General features: G+C 37.7%; 2 protein-coding genes across 8 annotated transcripts in view; both read right to left on the bottom strand.

The window, feature by feature from the left end:
• The window catches only part of CDKL5 (cyclin dependent kinase like 5), a 216,007-nt gene that overhangs the window by 115,372 nt on the left and 79,013 nt on the right, over positions 1–21,622 (bottom strand). The window lies entirely within an intron of this gene.
• On the bottom strand, positions 3,073–10,090 carry LOC123595207 (gap junction alpha-1 protein-like). The gene is made up of 2 exons (XM_045472596.1): positions 8,928–10,090; positions 3,073–5,405 (listed from the first exon to the last, which is right to left on the bottom strand). The coding sequence occupies exon 2, from the start codon at positions 5,340–5,342 to the stop codon at positions 4,443–4,445; it is 900 nt and encodes a 299-aa protein (XP_045328552.1). The 5' UTR covers positions 5,343–5,405; positions 8,928–10,090; the 3' UTR covers positions 3,073–4,442.

Genomic DNA, 21,622 nt, shown 5'->3' with positions numbered 1-21,622 from the left:
ATTACCAAATCTTGATGAAAAAAACCTGAAGAAACCCTAGGTAAATTGAGAAACATACTGTACTCAGGTATTAGAAAACTCAACAAGATGCCAATTTTCCTCAAATTGATAATAAAGGTTTGATGCAATTACAATAAAAAAATCCCAGCAAGTGTTGTGTAGATACAGGCAAATTTATTCTAAAATGAAAATGGAAAGGCACCTGACCTGGAATAGCTAAAGAAATTTTGAAAAAGCAGAATAAAAATGAAGGAATCATCACACCTGATGTTTAGGGTTACTACGGAGCTACAGAATGGTAATCAAGACAGTGTGATACTGGCCGAAGGATACACACACACATCAATAGGGCCATGCAAATACACCTGATTTTTGTCTGCAAAAGTAATTCAGTGGAGGAAGGAGAGACTTTTCCATAAATGGTGGTGCTATAGCAATTGGACATCCACAGCACCCTTTCCCCCCCCAAAAAACAGAGAGAGAGAGAAAGAAAGAAAATGCCTCAACCTAAAATCTCACAACTTAGACAAAAATTAACTCAAAATGGATCATGAACTTTAATTCAAGATCATGGACTTATATTTACTTATATGTAAATCTATAAAACTTTTAGAAACAAAGAAGAAAATCTTTACGATATGGGACTACACAAAAAGTTCTTAGACTTACCACCAAAAACACAATCCATAAAAAGAAAAATGACCTTATCAAAATTAAAATAATTAGCTCTGTGAAAGACCTTATTAAGTGATGAAAAGACAAGCTACAAGCAGGGAGAAAATATTTTCAAACATATCCAACAAAGGATTTTAATCCAGAATAAATATATGTATATATCTCTCTCACTGAAGAGGATACACAGATCCCAAATAAGCACATGAAAAGCTATTCAACATTATTAGCCATTAGAGAAATGTAAATTTAAACTACAATGAGATCACCTACATATCTATTAGAATGGATAAAACAAAAACCAGTGATAATACCAAATGCTAGGGAGCATGTAGAGAAATGAAATCACTGACAAATTGCTGATGGGAATGTAAACCACTCTGGGAAAAGAATATGCCAGTTTCTTACAAAACTATATATTCATTTACAACTCAGCAGTTACACTCTTGGGCATTCATCCTGGGGAAATGAAAACTTTTGTTTACAAAAAAGCCTGTACACCAATGTTCATGCAGCTTTATTTGTAGTAGCCAAAACCTGGGAACAATCTTCAACAGGTCCTTTGACAGGTGAATAAACAGTGGTACCTCCATTCTATGGACTACTACTCAGCAATAAAAAAGGACAAACTAGTGATTCACACAAAAACTTGATGGGTCTCAAGGGAGTTATGCTGAGTGAAAAAAGCCAATCTCAAAAGGTTATACAGTGTATCATTCCATTTAAACAGTATTCTTGAAATGACAAAATTATAGAGATGAACAGACTAGTGGTTGTGAGGAGTTAGGGAGAGGGGAATGGAGGGGTGCAGCTGTGGCTATAAACAGCACAAGGGAGCCTTATGATAAAACTGTTCTGTATCTTCACTGTGGTGGTCACATGAATCTACACAAGTGATAAAAACTATACATATGCATGTGCATGCACACACACAAATATGAGTGCATGCAAAATTGGTGAAATCTGAATAAGGTCAATGGATTATATCAATGTCAGTGTTCTGGTTGTGATATTTACTATAATTATGCAAGATGTTACTATTGGGAGAAATTAGTTGAAGAATATATGGAATCTATTATTTCTTATCGTTGCATGTGATCTGTAATTATCTCAAGATCAAAATGTTAACAGAGGGGGCACCTGGGTGGCCTAGTAGGTTAAGCATCAGACTCTTGATTTCAGCTCAGGTCATGATCTCGCCGTTTGTGAGTTTAAGCCCCAGGTCAAGGCTCTGTGCTGACAGTGTGGAGCCTGCCTGGCATTCTCTCTCTCTCTCTCTCTCTCTCTCTCTCTCTCTCTCTCTCTGCCCTTCCCCCATTCACACTCGTTCTCTCTCTCTCTCTCAAAATAAACAAACTTAAAAATTGAGGGGGGGGGCACCTGGGTGGCTCAGTCGGTTAAGCATCCGACTTCGGCTCAGGTCATGATCTCACGGTTCATGAGTTGGAGTCCCACATCAGGCTCTGTGGTGACAGCTTGGAGCCTGGAGCCTGCTTCCTGCCTCGAATTCTGTCTCCCTCTCTCTCTACCCCTCCCCTGCTCATGGTCTTTCTCTCTCTCTCTCTCTCTCTCAAAAATAAACATTAGGAAAAAAATTTTTTTCTTAACAAAATCAAGCAAGCAATTATGTGAAAATCAGTGTGAAACAGGAAGTGAGCATGGCAATGTCCAATCCAAGGTTTCAGAGGTTTTCCAGTGCCCCACAGAAACACACATCCCATTAGTAAATAACTGTGCTTATTCCTCACGAAACAATTTGTGAGAAGGAAATCTGAACAATTCTTCAATGAACCAAGAGACTGGGTTTTACAAATGAGACCATTTACACTGTCACAGCAAGAGGCTATTGATTGGCAGGTTTACCATTTCAGTTGTCCCTATCTTCCTCCTTCAGAGCCCTGTGGGATGGGAAGAAGCTTCTGATAAAGAGTAGATCAGTTAATGGGGCGCCTGGGTAGCTCAGTAGGTTAAGCGTCCGACTTCGGCTCAGGTCATGATGTCACGGTTCATGGGTTCGAGCCTCACGTCGGGCTCGGAGCCTGGAGTCTGCTTCAGATTCTGTGTCTCCTTCTCTCTCTCTCTATCTGTGCCCCACCCCCACTCTCACTCACTCACTCTCTCTCTCTCTGTCTCAAAAATAGACATTAAAAAAAAAAAAGAGGAGATGAGTTAAAAGAAAACAAAGAAGCTTACATTTTTTTGCACATCCAAGTAGTGGGTATATCTCTGATCGTACTACATATAACTAAAGATGCTGATACTAAAACCTTCTGTAATGGAATCACTGTAATTCCATTTCTAAAACTCTGCAGTAGATTTTGCTTAGATTAAGATATACTGAATGAAGAGTTCAAAAGACTAGGAAAGATGACTGCAGCCAGAAACTCTCAGAGGCAGACATGCAGGTTGTTCTCTTAAACTTTATTAAAGAACATTCTCTAGACTATATGATGGACTAGGTCCACATTTGCACTAATAAAGCTGAACATGACAGTAGTCTAATGTGAAATATTAAACTATTTAGTGTACAAAACTGTTGATGTAGCTGTCGCACAAGAACAAAGTATGAAGCTCGGCATTTTCACCAACCATCTGTCAGTTTTAGAAAAGGTATTTGAAGAAACAGATTTCTTTAGTGTACGTTTCTAACACATTAGTTACATGGGTAATATTCAAACCTCTTTCAACCGTTCTTGCACTCCAAATCTCAGTACAAACATCAAAAATGCCAGCCACCCCAAAAGACTGCCCGCCAAACTCATAACAGAATACAAGTTCTACAATAATGCTTGTTATGTAAGGTTTATTAAGTAGAACAAAGCCAAGAACTATCAGTTACTGCAAAATTCATGTAAGAACATTTAATAGTTCAGCTCTATTCGTTCCTTTTAAGTTTCTCACATTAATGACTGCTGTTCACAGAACTAAAAGTGTATCATTCAAGTATCAATGATTACATTTCAGAAAAAGGACATCATTCCCGACATCTTTCTACAAAAGAAAAAAATCGTAATGAACAGAACCAGTGTCCCTAATAGAATAAAGTGGCTGAACGGTGGCATCTGAGTGGGGGAGGGAGGAGTGCTTCACTTTCACAGTAGGAATTATGTAATGTAAACATCATATGGCCCATACCACAAAATCTGTGACAAAGGCTCAAATTTGAACACTGCATTATTTTAATAATCCATGTTCATGAGTTTATACTGTGTCTGTTTGTACCAACACATCACAAATATCTATCACTCCTTCATATACACTGAACCATTCTTGGGGAATATGGGAGAGAAAGTCTTTACTTATGTACCACCTGATGGAGACTTTATTTAAAATGTAAATTCTTCGAGTCAACCATTTTAAATACCAAGATGTTCCTCTGATTAATTAATCCCTCCCCGTCTCTCCCCTCCTATCCCAGATACTCCAAAAGAACCCTTTATGTCCACTAAGCCTCGTGACTGACAGTGTTCAGTACTGCTTCCACTGGAACAAAAGTACACTCTCCATTGTACCTTCCTTTTACTTTAACAATTGAGCAAAATCATAATGCTTTCAAGCATGTGTCTAGATCTCTAGGTCATCAAGGCTGCTGCTGGCATGACTGCTGGCTTTGCAGAATGGCTGCTGTCTACAATGGCTACTGCCCAGTAGCTAGGGTTTTTGGGGTTTTTTCCCTCAGAATCTGCTTATCATCAGGGAAATTAAAAGGCTGTGTGAGCGAGTGGAGAGGCGGTGCTTCTTGCCTGCCCCATTAAACCTTGCTCTGCACTCTATTTAGCATGGTTTTGCTCATTTCCTTGTTTGCTGTAACTGAGGCAGGAAGAACTGTTTGCGTTTCCGGGAACAAGCTTGTTCCTGGGAACGGACATGTCAGAGAGAGCAACAACTGATGAACTGTCTTTGGAGGGACCCAGTAGACCAGATATAACATAGTAAGACTCACTCTCTGAATCCTTCACGCGGTCCTTAATGCTCTTGACGAAGACAGAGAATAGCTCGACGATGTTCAAAGCAAGAGACACCAAGGACACCACTAGCATGAAGAGAATGAAGATATTTTTCTCTGTGGGGCGAGAAAGGAAGCAGTCCACTTGATGCGGGCAGGGGTCTCGTTTGCAAGTGTAAACCGCGTTTAGACTGAATCCATAGATGTACCACTGGATCAGCAGGAAGGCCACCTCGAAGAGAGACTTGAAGAAGATGCTGACAGTATAGATTCGCAGCAAGTCCCTTCTCATTTTCACCTTATAGTGTTCTTCAGCGCTGAACTTGAACTTCTTGATTTCGATTCTGATTTCCTCCACGTTGACATCATTGGTTTGAGCAACTGTGAGTTCCTCCCCTTTCTTTTTCGAATTATGTTCCTTGCGCAGCAAGTAGAATACATGCACTAGGTACAAAAGTGAGGGGACAGACACAAACATGGTCTGCAGCACCCAGAAGCGCACATGAGAGATCGGGAAGGACTTATCGTAGCAGACGTTTTCACAACCAGGCTGCCGAGTATTACAACGAAAGGCAAACTGCTCATCATCCCAGGCTGACTCAACTGCTGTCCCCAGGAGCAGGATTCGGAATACGAAAAGGATGGAGAGCCATACCTTCCCTCCAGGGTTGCAGTAGGTTTGAACCTTGCCGAGGAGCTGGCCTAAGGAACCCCAGTCACTCATGCTGCCTGTCCGCTGTTCTTTCGCTTAAAAGAAGTGAAGTAGGCACACCAAGTGACTGTGCTCCTTAGAGGATGAAGTAAAATGAAAAATTAAGTTCAAGCACTCAAAACCCTGTAAAGTTTATAAAAGTTGGCTACACCCTTTGGTACCTTCCTCACTCTTCCTCCTAATGAAAGACAACTGCTGATACCCAATAAAAGCTTATGTGGGTTCATTTTCATACATGGTGAGTAAATACTTTTAAATAAAGATGTACATATATCAATAATAGGAAGAGTTACAAAAATGAGGGAACAAAATAAATGTATCTAAAGGTTTCTTCAATTCCAGAGTAAAGCCATCTCCAAAGATAAATACTGAAACAGAGAAACTGAATTAAAATTTCACAAGCAGGGATGCCTGGGTGGCTCAGTCAGTTGAGCATTCAATTCTTATTTTTGACTCAGGTCATGATCTCACAGTTCATGAGTTTGAGCCCCACGCTGGGCTCTGCACTGACAGTGTGGAACCTGCTTGGGATTCTCTCATTCTCTCCCCCCGCCCCCCGCCCACCTCCACCACTCGTGCTCTCTCTCTCTCTCCCCCAAAATAAGTAAAAATTAAAAAATTTTCACATGCATATATTGACCACTTCATCTTCAAACTTATTACAGCCATCATTTCCTAAATACATAACGATAGGGCACCTGGCTGGCTTAGTCGGTAGAGCATGTGACTCTTGATCTCACGGTGCTGAGTTCAAGCCCCATGGTGGCATGGAGCCTATTTAGAAAAAAAAAATTTTTTTTGAAAAGGGAACAACCAAGTAAATAATGCTATTCATTCGAGCATTATTTATTCAGTGCCTACTAGGTACCAGGTACAGTACTGGACACTGGTCCCTATGAGTGAGTAAAAACAGAATTCCTGTACTTGTGCAACTTGCAATTAACTAGGGGAAACAGAACATTAAAAGTACAATATTTTATTAAACCTAAGACACAAGTGATTGTAAGATACACTATTACATTACTTACCATTCAGAAAGCATTAAGGGCATCTAGTGTTAAGATGAGCTTCAATTTCAGAAATGTGAGCAGAAATGTACATCTTAGAATCGATGAAAAAGGCTAAGTAAGTGAATGTACAATTGCAATTTTACATAAGTACTAAGAAGTAAACAAATAGGCACTGACAGAAATTAACTCAAGGAAACCCAGATCAGCCTGAGCACGATTAAACTGTGATGCTGGGGCAAGACTGAAGCTGAGGGAGAAATTACTAATGGCAGTTCAGGATCTCTAGGGGACAGTGGGAAGATTGGGGGAGAACATAGGACACAATTGAACAGTACAGGGATGATGGTTCTGTGCTAAAATGGGCAGCCAGTGAGTTTTAGTGGTGACAAAAGTAGAAGAGGATGTCAAGAATCATGGGGGTGATCCTGAGAGTCTCTCACCCTGGAGAGGGAAACAATCCTGCCACTGTGGTCCTGAATGTTGTGATGAATGAAGGGACATTTTTGCAAGGGTGGCTGCCAACCCTGTTAGCATAGAGTAGCAAGATCAAAAAGAGAGAGAGAGAGAGAGGGAGAGAGGAAGAGAAGAGGAGAGGAAGAGAAGAGGAGAGGAAGAGGAGAGGAAGAGGAGAGGAGGGGAGAGGGAGAGGGAGAGGGAGAGGGAGAGGAGAGAAACTTATCTGGAAATTGGAAGTCAGGACCCCGCCAACAAAGGCCTCAATTTAAAAACTTATTTACTAAATATAAATCATTATCTCAGTTGAACTGTTAGCACATAGAAGCTTTTTTGGTAAGACTAAAATACTGACATACTATGTTCATGCATGTGGATTTCTTCTAGGAGATCGTTTTATCAACAGGTGTTTTGGGGGTTTGTGGGGGGTTTTGGTTTCATTAAGTTTCAGGAGGAGCAACATGGATACTGACCACTAATCTATTGAGGCTGGATGTGACTTGGCACGGGGCACAACACATAAGTGTGCCACTACTGAAGACCTGCTCTTCTCTCTCCATTTTCTCCCAATAGCCTATTTCTTTATAAGAAATGTCTCTAAGCAAAAGCCTAAAGAAACACTTCTGCCTCCAATTCAAATCATGCTAGACAAATGGATCTTCTTTTGTTGTTGTTTTTTTTTTAAGATTTTATTTTTATTTTATTTTTAAGTAATTTCTACACCGAATGCAGGGCTTGAACACATAACCCTGAGATCAAGAGTCACATGTTCCAACAACTGAGCCAGCCAGGAACCCTGGATCTTATTTTAAAACAAATCACAGCTAATTGATTATTACATGGCAAAAAATAATTATTTTCAATCAAATTCTTTCAATACAGCATGAACTCATCATTTCTAAAACCAAAATTTATTTAGTATATTAAGATAAAATCCATAATATGTAATATTTTAATTCTCCCTCCTGAAAAACTTTAATTCCCAAAGACAGATATTCATTTTAAGCAATTAAGAAAATTAAGAGAAAAATATTTCTTAAATATGACATGAGTTTGCCAGCTAATAAGCAATCTTAAATACCATTCAGCTAATTTGTTTCTTGGTTTAACAGCTATTCTTCACAGTAGATTCGGTGAGAAAAATAAAAATTAAGAATGAAACCTAAAAAAAGGGCAAGGTTAATGCAATTTACAATGTCTCAATCGCCCAAGGTTCTGCAAGGATAAGAACTGAAGGCTCCCAAAATGCATTTTTTTTTTAGCAAGCAATCAAATTATACGGCTCTTAAGTATACACCATACTTTCTCAGTTGCTTAAATAACACATTTTAGCCAAACTGCCCTCTATCACACAGATTCTAAAAGTGATTCTATTAGGCTAAAGTCACCAAGATCTACAGTTTAAATTAATACATTCTTCAAGGTTAATTGAAAATAAATCACTGGCAGCATAAGAGTTAGGCATTTATTGTCATTAGTTTTTCAAATTTAAACACTGGCTTCATCTCCAGAGATTTCAAAGTGCCTCAGAAAATTGAGTTACTTTTTCAAAAACAAGTGGGGTAAAAACACTAAGTGAAGGTTAAACACAATAATCCCTGAAACTACTTTAGCATGGATTCTAAAAGATACCTGATTAAAAAAAAAAAACAAAAGCCAGTGTGGGGCACGGGGGAATCAATAATTCCAGTTAATTTTGAGTAAAGTTATTAGCAATTTTCTAGAACTACAATAAGTTCTTAAGTTTTTCAAATATTTTGTTCTAAAAAAGTTCTTGCTATAAGCACTTTGAAAATATACATATCTGAAATTCAAAGGGATGAAAATAACTAAGAATGAGTCATCTCAGCTAAGCAAATGGTTCTCAGAAAAGTTAAAAGCCTCTTGCTGAACAATTATTTTTAAACTGGACAAGGTATTTCCAATTTTAAAACATAAACGTAAGACTTCAGGTTTCAGTTCCTACAAATAAACTGCTTGAATATTGTGACTCCTGTCCTTATAACAAGAGGAAAAAAAACTGAAAATCAACTTTCCTTAGGCTTATCAGAGAATTAAGGACATAAAGCAAACTGAACTCCTGAAATCTGGAGAGAAAGGCAAATACAGAGAATCACACCCAAGAACAGCTTACCTGGAGCAGAAGGTGCTAGAGAAATACACTGGGGAGAAAACTTAAACGGTAATTTCAACAAAGGCTTGCAAGTAAGAACTCCAATGGACCCAATCCAACGAGAGCCCTCCACAATCTTTTGGCTTTACCCTCCAGGACTTCACGAGGTTCTGAACATGAAGATCCAAGAATGATCTCCTCCCCTTTTTGGTAAGGGGAGGAGAAAAGTAACAATGCCCAGGATAAAGATCCAATAAAAACCTTCTCCCTTTGCAGGAAGGGGAAGGAGAACAGAACCCTTTTGAAAAACATCCAGGGGAAAGTAACGGTTTTGAAAGAAGCCTGCACCGTTCTCCATGACAAAAGCCAACACTCTAAGGGAAAATTTACCAGAGCCTTATATGCTGTCCTGGGAGAGGGGAAATTAGCCAGCTATAGCCCCTCTACCCTTCTTGTTTCACCTGAAAAGAAGGGGAGGAAAAGGCCAAAAAATATTTGTGAGAGTTGCAGCCCAGGACTCCAGCCCACCAAAAGACTAAGATTTGGTCCTAAGATTATAGAACACTTCCTCATCCTCATACTCTACCACCATGTCACCAGGGTTCTGGTACAGTAACAGTGGATTTCAACTGAACAAGTTGCAAGAAACAGACTATTTAAAAAGGAATTCTTAAGGAAATACAAAGACAATAGGGGAGAAAAATAAAACAAAAAATAAAGACACTAGAGGAAACTGAAGCCTCTGGCACCTACCCCTACAACAAACATTTAATGGCCCAGACCCTAGTCAAATTAACATAAAACATTACACTAAAAGCCTATTTACCTCAGTTCCCATTACCCAACATATCCTGGCTTTTAAAAAACAGTAAAAAGCATGCTAAAAGGCAAGATAAAAGGCAATCTGAGGAGACAAAGCAGGCATCAGAATTAGACTCAGGTATGGCACAGATTTGGGGGTTATCAGTAATAATTTCAGATACAGAATATAAAATAACTATGATTACTATGTTAAGAACTCTAATGGAAAAAATAGACAACATGTAAGTACAGATGGGTAATGTAAGCACAACTCGAAGAAAAAATGAAAAGAAAATGCTACAAATAAAAATCACAACAACAAAAATGAATAATGCTTTTAATGAACTTATCAGTAGATTGGACATGGCCAAGCAAGGAATCAGTGAATTTAAAGGCATTTCAACAGAAACTTCCCAAACTAAATGCAAAGGGAAAAAAGAATTTTAAAAAGCAGAACAGAATATCTAAGAACTACAGAACAATTATAAAAGGTATAACCAGAATACCATAAGGAAGAGAATGAGACAAAGGAGAAGAAATATTTGAAGAAATAATGTCCAAAAATCTTCCAAAATTAATGACACCAAACCATTGCACATCAAAAAGCTCAGAGCAGACCTAGCAAGATAAATACCAAAAAATCTACACCTAAACTACATCATATTCAAACTACAGAAAAATAAACATAAAGAGAAAATCATGAAAAAAGCTAGAGGGAAAAAATATCTTACCTATAGATAACAAGGATAAGAAGTACATCCAACTGTTTTCAGAAGCCATAAAGTAGAATATTTAAAGTGTTGGGATAAAAAAAATTATTCATTGAAATTACCTCTCAAAAGGAGAAATACTTTTTCAGATAAACCAAAACTGAGTGAAGTTTTTTAACAGTGGATCAGTCTTGGGGCACCTGGGTGGCTCAGTCAGTTAAGCGTCCAACTTTGGCTCAGGTCATGGTTTCACGGTTCATGAATTCGAGACCCACGTTGGGCTCTGTGCTGACAGCTCAGACCCTGGAGCCTGCTTGGGAATCTGTGACACTCTCTCTCTCTCTCTCTCTCTCTCTCTCTCTCTCTCTCTGCACCCCCTCCCCTGCTCACGCTCTCTATCTCTCAAAAAAATAAATAAACATTTAAAAAAGTTAAAAAAAAAAAAAAACCAACAACAGTGGATCAGCCTAGTAAAAACTTTTAAAAAGTTCTTTAGAGAAGGAAAATTATACAGGTCAGCAAGTCAGATCTAAACGAGGTAAGAGCACTGGAGAAGGAATAAATGAAGGCAAAATAAAATGTGTTTTTCCTTTTCTTAATTAATAGATAACCATTCAAGGGCACCTGGGTGGCTCAGTCAGTTGAGCATCCGACTTCAGCTCAGGTCATGATCTCATTGGTTCGTGAGTTCAAGCCCCGCATCGGCATCTGTGCTGACAGGTCAGGGCCTGGAGCCTACTTCAGGTTGTGTGTCTCCTTCTCTCTGCCCCTCCCCACTTGTGTTCTGTCTCTCTCAAAAATAAATAAACATGAAAGTTTATTCAAAGAAAGTACATTCAAAGAATAGTAACAGTGTATTCACTGATTATAGCATAGGGATAAGTAAAATGAACAAATGACAGCAATGTTACAAGGGGGATGCGAGGAATTCAGAAAATTCTAGTTTAAGGTACACATACTGCCTGAGAAGCAGAATACAGTTATCTGATAGCAGACTTAGAGACCAACGTTGTATGAGGCAAGCTCCAGGGCAATGACTAAAAACCTTCTTTTTTTTTTAATGTTTATTTATTTTTGAGAGAAAGAGAGAGAGTAGGAGAGTGTGAGCGTGGTAGAGGCAGAGAGAGAGGGAGACAGAGGATCCAAAGCAGGCTCTGTGCTGACGCAAAAAGCCCAATAAGGGGCTCAAACTCACAAACCGTGAGATCATGACCTGAGCCACCCAGGTGCCCCTGACAAACTCTTTTTTAAAGAAGTATAATGGACATGCTAAGACAAGAGAGAAAATAGAATCACATAAAACAGTCCATTAAAACCAGAAGGAAGAAAAGGAAAGAAATGTTTTTGTTTAAAAAAAAAAAAAAAAAAGGGCGGGGGGGTTGCCTGGCTGGCTCATAACCCCTTGATCTTGTTGGGTGTAGAGATTACTAAAAAAAAAAAAATTTTTTTAAATAAAAAAAGAAGAAGTGTAACAAACAGAAAAGTTACAAAAATGGTTCATACTGATCCAAATATATTAATAATCACCTTAAATGTGAATGGCCTAAATACGTCAATTAAAAGAGATTGTGAGAATGGATTTTTAAAAGCCTCTTTAAATAAAGACACAGATAGGTTAAAAGCAAAGGGATACAAAAAGGTATATCACGTTAACACTAAAGAAAGCTGGAATAGCTATATCAATTTTATACAAATCAGATTTCAGAACAAAGAAAATCATCAGGAATAAAGACGGACATTATAAAATGATACATTCTCCAAGAAGACATAATAATCCTTAATATGCATATGCACCAAACAAGAGGACATCAAAATTCATGAGGCAAATATTGACAGAACTGCAAGGAGAAACAGACAAATCCACCATTATAGTTGGAGACTTTAACACCCGCTCCCCAACTTCCAGTAACTGACAGATCCTGCAGATAAAAATTGAGTAAGGATATAGGTGAACTGAACAGCACCATTAACTAACTAGACCTACCAGACATTTACGTAATACTTCTTCCAACAGAAGCACAACACATATTCTTCTCAAGCTTATATCAAGCATTCATCAAAGTGGACCAAATTCTGGGCCATAAAACACAACAAATTTTAAAGCATAAAAATCATACAAAGTATACTCTCACAACACAATGGAATTAAACTAGAAATCAATAACATAAAGCTGGGAAATCTCAAAATATTTAGAGATTAAACAAGACACTTCTAAATAACACACAAGTCAGTGGCTCCTGGCTATCTCAGTTAGTGGAGTAAGTGACTCTTGATCTCAGGGTCACGAGTACAAATCCCACATTCAGTGTAGAACTTACTTAAATTTAAAAAAATAAAAAAATAAAATAACACACAGGTCAAAAAGAAATCTTGAATTTAAAAATATTTTGAACTAAATGAAAATGAAAGTATAAAACAAAATTGTGTGATGCAGCAAAAGCAGTGTATAGAAAAAAGTTTGTAGCATGGAATGCATATATTAGAAAAGAAAACAGACCTAAAATCAGTAACTAAAAAAAATAAATAAAATCAGTAACTAATCTTCTATCTTAGGAAATAATACAAAGAGGGATAACTTAAGCCTAAAGCAAGAAAAAAAGAATAATAAAAATAACAGAAGTAATCAATGAAATTGAAAACAGAAACTCAACAGTGAAAATCAATGAAAACAAAAGCTGGCTCTTTTAAAAGAACAGTAAAATTCATAAACCTCTAGCGAGGCTAACCAAGAAAAAGAGAAAAAACACAAATTATTAATATCAGATATGAAAGAGGAGTCATCACTACAAATCACATGGACATTAAAGGAATAATAAAGGAATATTATGGAGGAATATTATGAACAAATCTATGCTATAAATTTGCTAACTTAGGTAAATGGACCAACTCCTTGAAATATACAAACTATCAACATTTATCCAAGGAATAATAGATAGTCTGAATAGGCCTGTATGTATGGAAGAAACTCAACCAATATAACCTTCTAAAACAAAAGTCCCATATCCAGATAGTTTCACTGGTGACTTCTACTAAACACTTAAGGAGAGATTATAGTAACTCTCTACAATCTCTTCCAGAAAAATCTCTCTCTTCCAGAAGTAGAGGAACACTTCTTAACTCACTCCATGAAGCCAGTATTACCTTAATACCAAAACCAGATAAAAACATTAAAATAAAGGTAAGCTACAGGGGAATCTCTCTCATGAACACAGATGTAGAAATCCTCAAAAAATATTGGCAAAGCATAAACAGCAATGTATAAAAAGAATGATACACCATGACAATGTGGGATTTGTCCCAGGTTTGCAAGGTTGGTTCACCATTCTAAAATCAATTCATGTAATCTACCATCATCAGTGAGCTAAAATAGAAATGTCACATCATCATATCAATTGATGCAGAAAAGCAATGACAAAACCCAAACCCATTTGGATATAAACTCTTAGTAATCTAGGAATAGAAGTTCCTCAACTTAATAAAGAACATCTACAAAAATCCTACAGTTAACATTTTGCTTAATGGTAAGAAACCACATGCCTTCCCACTAAGCTCAGGAATAAGGTAAGGATGACCCCTCTTACCACTTTTTTCTTTTTTTAATGCTTTTTTTTTTTATTCATTTCTGAGACAGGGAGAGACCGAGCATGAGCGGGGGAGGGGCATAGAGAGAGGGAGACACAGAATCAGAAGCAGGCTCCAGGCTCTGAGCTGTCAGCACAGAGCCCAAGGCGGGGCTCGAACTCACAGACCGCGAGATCATGACCTGAGCTGAAGTCGGTCGCTCAACCAACTGAGCCACCCAGGCGCTCCCCCTCTTACCACTTTTATTCAACATTTTATTGGAAGTCATAACTAATACAATAAGAAAAAGAAATGAAAGGTATACAGATTGGGAAAGAAAAAATAAACTGTTTTGTTCACAGATGATTGGCTTGCCCATGAAGAAAATCTCAAAAAACCTACAATGAAAAACTCCTGGAACTAATAAACAGTTCTAGCTAAGTCACAAGTTACAAGGGTAATATACAAAAATCAACTGCTTTCCCACATAGCAGGAATGAATAATTAGAAATAAAAATTAAAAACAATACCATTTACATTATCACACACACAAAAGTACTGAGGTATAAATCTAACACAACATTTGCAAGATCTGTTATGCGAAACCCTACATAACTATGTTGAAAGAAATCAAAAGATTTAAATAAATGGAGAGATATTCTGCACTCATGCATTAGAACACTCAGTATTAGGATGCCAATTCTTCTCAACTTGATCTATAGACTCAGTGTGATCCCAATTCCAGTAAGCTATTTATTTTCTGGATGCCAACAAACTGATTTTAAAAGTAACATGGATGGTGCCTGGATGGCTCGGTCGGTTAAACATCTGACTTTGGCTTAGGTCATGATTTCATGGTTCGTAAGTTCAAGGCCCACATCGGGCTCTGTACTGACAGCTCGGAGCCTGGAACCTGTTTCGGATTCCATGTCTCCCTCTCTCTCTGTCCCTCCCTCCACCTCCAAAATAAACAAACATTAAAAAGATATTTTTAATAAAAATAAAAGTAACATGGAAAGGCAAAAAGAATAGTTAACACAAAATTGAAAAGGAACAATAAAGTTGAAGAACTGATATCACCTGATTTTAAGACTTGCTATAAAGCTATAGTAATCAAGACAGCATGATATTAGGTGAAGGAAAGACGAATAAATCAATGGAACAGAACAGAGCCCAAAAATAGACTCAACACAAACACAACTGATTTTGACAAAGATGCAGAAGCAATCCAATGGGGGAAAAAAAGGTCTTTTCAACAAATGGTTCTGGACGTTCATATGTAAAATAAAGATTCTAGACACAAACCTTGTAACTTTCACAAAAATTAACCCAAAGTGGATCACAGACCTAAATACAAAATTACAAGACTTCTAAAAGGTAACCTAGAAAATCTAGATGACCCTTGACTTTGGTGATGTGATTTTAGATACAATGCCAAAAGGACAATCTACCAAAAAAATTGATAAGTTGGAGATCAATGACTGGGAGAAAATGTGTGCAAACACAGAGTGATATCACCAAAAATGTCAAAATAGGGAAATCTAGGACTCCGTCCTTTCACAGAAACAAATAATGGGCTGGAAAAAGTATTAGAATCAGTTTCTAGAACTCTGCAACTAGTCAAAACCTTAAAACGACCATGAAAAAACTTGATAAAAGAGGTAACTACTGTGTGATATGAGCTCAATGTGCATTTTAAACTGCCTACCTACTTTACCCTACACACCATATCCATGATGGACAAGCAGACAATAAATAGAAGACAACTTCCTCAACTGGATAAAGCACATTTATGAAAGATCAACAACTAACATCATGCATACTCAGTGATTTAAAAGACAGAAAGCCGTCTCCCCAAGATAAGGAACAAGGTGAAGGTGTCCACTTTTGCCACTTAATAACACTGTACTAAAAATTCTAGCCAGAACAACTAGGCAAGACAAAGAAATAAAAAGTTTCCAGATTAAAAGGGAAGAAATAAGGGCACCTGGCTGGCTCAATCAGCAGAGCACGGGACTCTTCATCTTCAAGTTGTGAGTTCAAGCCCCACGTTGAGTGTAAAGATTACTTAAAAATAAAATATATAAAAAAATAAAAATAGCACACCTGTGTGGTTTAGTCTGTTAAGCGTCCCAACTCTTGATTTTGGCTCAGGTCACGATCTCATGTTCATGAGTTCAAGCCCTGCATCAGGCTCTGTGCTGACAGTGCCTGCTTGGGATTCTCTCTCTCTCCCTCTCTCTCTACCCCTCCTGCACCTGTGCACTCTCTCTCTCTCTCTCAAAATAAACTTTAAAATAAAAATAAAAATAAGTAAATAAAATTTTAAAAAGGAAGAAATGAAACTACTCTCATCCACAGATGATATAATTATAGAGAGAAAATCCAAAAGAATCCACACCTTACAGCTAACAAATTCAGCAAAACTACAGGATAAAAAATCAAAACACGATAGCCAGTAGTCTACAAAATGTTAGACACATAATTACATTTGACCCAGCAATTCTATTCCTAGGTATATATACAAAAGAATTAAGAGGAAGGACTCAGATACTTGTATGTGAATGTTCATAGGAACATTATTCACATTAGCCAAAAGTGGAAACGATTCAAGTGTCCATCAACAAATGAATGGATAAGCAAAATGTGGTATATACATACAACAGAGTATTATTTTGCATAAAAAGGAATGAAGTTCTGACACATACTACAACATGAATGAACCTTGAAAACATTATGCTAAGTAATAGAAGCCAGACACAAAAAGACAAATATTGTATTATTCCACTTATACAAAATATCTAAAATAGGCAAAACTGTAGAGACAGAAAGTAGATTAGAAGTTGCTACATGCTGGGGGTAAAGGGGAATGGGGGCGTTACTGCTTAATTGCTACAGTTTCTTTTGTGTATGATAAAGAAAATTGGAAATATATTGGTGATGGTTACACAACACTGCAAATGCGATGATGCCACTGAACTGTACACTTAGAAATGGTTAAAATGGCAAATCTTGCTATACATATTTTACCACAATAATAAAAAATCAGTAGTATTTCTATATACTAGCAACTGACAATCCAAAATGGAAATTAAGAAAGCAATTTCATTTAAAATAGCATCCAGGGGCACCTGGGTGGCTCCGTAGGTTAAGCATCCGACTCTTGATTTCGGCTCAGGTCGTGATCTCGTGGTTCATGAGTTCAAGTCCCACATGGGGCTCCATGCTCATAGCATGGAGCCTGCTTAGGATTCTCTGTCTCCGTCTCTCTCGGCCCCACTCCCCACTCATCTCTCTCTCAAAAAATAAATAAACTTTAAAAAAAAAAAGAGCATCCAAATGAATAAATACCTAGGAATAAATGTAACCAAGCATGTAAAAGACTAATGCATTGAAAACTACAAAGTACTGATGAAAGAAGTTAAAGAAGACTTAAATAAACAGGTCTTACATTCACAGATTGGAAAAATGTATATTGTTATGGTAACAATACTATGCAAAGTAATCCAGAGATTCAATGGACTCTCTATCAAAATTCCAATGGCCTTTTTTTTTTCAGAAATGGAAAAGCTAATCCTCAGATTCATATGGAATTGCAAGGGGCTCTCAATAACCAAATGAGTATTGAAAAAAGAAGAAACAAAGTTGGTGGATTCATACTCACTGATTTCAAAACTTACTACAAATCCACAGTAATCAAAACAGTGTGGCACTGACATAAGGACAGACACACAGACCGATGGAATAAAATTGAGAGTCTGGAAATAAACTAATATACTGATGGTCAATTTATTTTCAACAAGGGTGGCAACACCAATAAACAGGGAAAAAACTGTCTCTTCAACAAATGGTGTTAGGACAACTGCATACCCAACATCCAAAAGAATGAAGTTGGACCCCTGTCTCATACCACATATAAAAATTAACTCAAAATGGAATAACCACATAAATATAAAAGCTAAAATTAAACTATTAACTTTTAATTTTTTTTTTTTAATTTTTTTTTTCAACGTTTATTTATTTTTGGGACAGAGAGAGACAGAGCATGAACGGGGGAGGGGCAGAGAGAGAGGGAGACACAGAATCGGAAACAGGCTCCAGGCTCTGAGCCATCAGCCCAGAGCCCGACGCGGGGCTCGAACTCACGGACCGCGAGATCGTGACCTGGCTGAAGTCGGACGCTTAACCGACTGCGCCACCCAGGCGCCCCTAACTTTTAATTTTTTAAATGTTTTTATTTATTTTTGAGACAGAGAGAGCATGAGCAGGGGAGGGGCAGAGAGAGGAGACAGAGAATCCAAAGCAGGCTCCAGGCTCTGAGCTCTCAGCACAGAGCCTGATGCGGGGCTCAAACTCACGGACTGTAAGATCATGACCTGAGCTGAAGTCGGACGCTTAACCAACTGAGCCACTTAGGCGCACCTAAACTATTAAGTTTTAAAAAGGCATAAGCCATCATGACCTTGAATTTGGCAGTGGTTTCAAAAACATGAGCAATAGAGGAAAAAATAAACTGGACTTTATGCAAAGGACACTATCAAGTAAACAGACAATCTACAGAATGAGAAAAAATACTTGCAAACCACACACTTAATAAAGGACTTATATCCAGAATATATAAAGAACTCTTGCAACTGAACAATAAAAACCCAATTTAAAAATGGGCAAAGAACTCGAAGAGACATTTTTCCAAAGAAGATAGGCAAATGGCCAACAAGTACAAGAAAAGAAACTCAACATCACAAATCATTATGGACTTGCAAATCAAATACACAATATGCTACCACTTTATGTCAGCTAAGATAGCCACAACAACAACAAAAAAATAAGAAAACAAGTGTTGGCAAGCATATGGAAAAACTGGAACACTTGCATATTGCTGGTGGGAACGTAAAGTGGTGTAGCCACTGTGGAAACAGTTTTGTGGTTCCTCAAAAAGTTGAACATAGAACTTCCATATTACCTAGCACTTCTACTCTTGGTATACACCCAGAAAGAACTGAAAACAGGAATTCAAACAAAACTTGTACATGAAAGTTCACAGCAGCACTGTTCACAATAGTCAACAGGCGGAAACAACCCACATGTCCAATGACAGACGAATGCATAGATGCATAGACAAAATGTGATATATTCATACAATGGAATATTATTCAGTCATAAAGAGGAATGAAGTATGGATACATGCTACAATATGGATGAATCTCAAAAACATTATGCTAAGTGAAAGAAGGCAAACTACAAAGGTCACACATTGTATGTGATCCCATTTACAGGAAATGGCCAGAATAGGTAAACCTATAGATACAGAAAGTAGATTGATGACTGCCAGGGATGGGGAGGAAGAGACACGGGGAATGGGCACTTCATGGGCATGAGGTTTTCTTTTCTTTTTTAATGTTTATTTATTTATTCTGAGACAAAGAGAGAACAAGTGGGGGAGGGGCAGAAAGAGATGGGGAGAGAGAATCCCAAGCAGGCTCCATGCTGTCAGCACAGAGCACGATGCGGGGCCCTATCTCACAAACCTTAAGATCATGACCTGAGCCCATATCAAGAGTCTGACGCTTAACCGACTGAGTCACCCAGGTGCCCCACGAGGGTTTTTCTTGAGGTCATGAAAATACTTTGTACTTGACAGAGGTAGTGATTGCACAACACGGTGAAGGCACTAAATGCCACTGAACTGTATACTTTAAAATGACTGATTTTATGTTATGCCAATTTTACCTCAATTTTTTAAAAAAATGGTGAACCTAAAATGTAGCTTAATTCCAGGCTCTTCCACTTCCTAACTTGTATGACCTTCAGGAAATTAACCTATTGAGGATCAGTTTCCCCCATGTAAAAAGAAGGTAATATTAATTTATAATTGTTAGGAAGATTTAAAGTAATGAAAATAAGGCATCTAGCATAATACCTAGAAGTCAAGAGGTACTTGAAACAGAAATTACTACTATTTCTTGTTAACTTCTCATTTATTTTCACTTGAATTATATTAGGAAGACACCTCCTGGTTTTAGTCTCCAAAGAATTTTACTGTTCATATTTGTGAGAAATCTCTTTCTCTTAAACTCAAGTATTCTTTCATAGTCTCAGGGAAGACTGTTTTATTCTTTGTATTCACCTTTGGATGAAAAGAGTTACTCAGGCCAGTGATGGGACATAGTCAATGTATATACACTGTGTCTTTGTATGCCCAGTCCCTAGCAAAGTTCACTTCTGTGACAGCTGAAATGTGAGAGGTAAGCAATACAAAATTTCCTACACAGCCACCCCAACAATTTACCCAAGCCCAGCTCAAGGGAAAAGCAATTTTCAGTGGAAGTCGCACACTTTATTAACTTTATTTCTCAGGCTCCAAGAGCACAAAGGGCAAAGAGACAAATAGAAATTGAGATGGATGATCCACCGAGACCACTATGCAGTCCACCGTATTTTCCCAGTTGGGGCTTGTTCAACATCAGGAGTCAGCAAGCTCTTTCTGTTAAGGGCCACAATAAAAATTGTATGCTTTGTATGTCATACAGTCTCTGTCGCAACTACTCAACTATTATTATTTTAGTACAAAAGCATCCATAGGAAACACAGAAATGAATGAGTATGGCTGTGTTCCGACACAATTTTATTTGTCAAATAGGCAGTGGGCCACATTTGGAGCACGGGCAGAAGTTTGCCAACTCCAGATCTACACTGTCAGGGTAGGCACTCCTGCCCATCCTAATATGGCGGTCCTAAAGGAAATGGCCTGGGCCACGTGGATCAAGTTTCAGCTGTGCCATTAGGGGAAGGTTCTACAATCCATTAATACTCCACCTAGGATTCTGGGCCCTCTGGCACTCAGAAGTAAACAAAACTTCCCACTTGTGCCATTCTTATTCAGCTGCCCTCAACTAATAGCGCTACCTCCTAATTTATTCCCATCTTTGTGGTAGTCCTTTTACAGGGTTCTGGGAAATACTGATTTCTTTTCTTTTCTCCTTTATTACTGACATGAGTTTTTTCCTAAGCAGGCTCTAATGAAGAATGTATTGAAAAATGGGGGAAAAGCTTTCACACTATCATTTCCACTATAATCTTCTCTCAAATTATCCTCTTCTAATTTATGTGTTAAGCTTCCTGACAGAAGTAAACATGATCTTGTATTTGTTGATTTATAAATACTAGACTAAATTCCTCAAAAGTAGGAATTATTTACTGATTTCTACAGAGCCAGTTCCAAGCAGAGTACCTGACATTTTGTGGGCACTCAATAGATTTTTCTCAAACAGATATTTGATTGAATTTTACTTTATAATGCCATGCCTAGAACACAGTGCCTTCAATACAGGAGGTACAAGAAATTGTATTTAACTGGATGTTTTAAAATGAAAAGGTTTGAACATATGAAACAAACCTTTAAATTGGGAAAGAGTAAAGCTCAAAAGCATTTATAGAATATAAACTGTAGCTTCTAATAGTATTTCAGGGTTGGATTACTATTTATATAGAAATAGATCACTGTGTGCTACTTTCCAGCTAGTGATTTCAACAATTGTTAAGCTTAACTACTTGAAAGTATCCACCATATGGGCATTTGTTGAGACGTTCCTTTTCCTGTATTACCAGTGAATACATATTTCAAGGCTGTATAAAAAAAAATTA

This window comes from Leopardus geoffroyi, chromosome X (assembly GCF_018350155.1).
Source record: "Leopardus geoffroyi isolate Oge1 chromosome X, O.geoffroyi_Oge1_pat1.0, whole genome shotgun sequence".
Classification (NCBI taxonomy): Eukaryota; Metazoa; Chordata; class Mammalia; order Carnivora; family Felidae; genus Leopardus; species Leopardus geoffroyi.
This window is presented reverse-complemented; position numbering and strand designations above follow the sequence as displayed.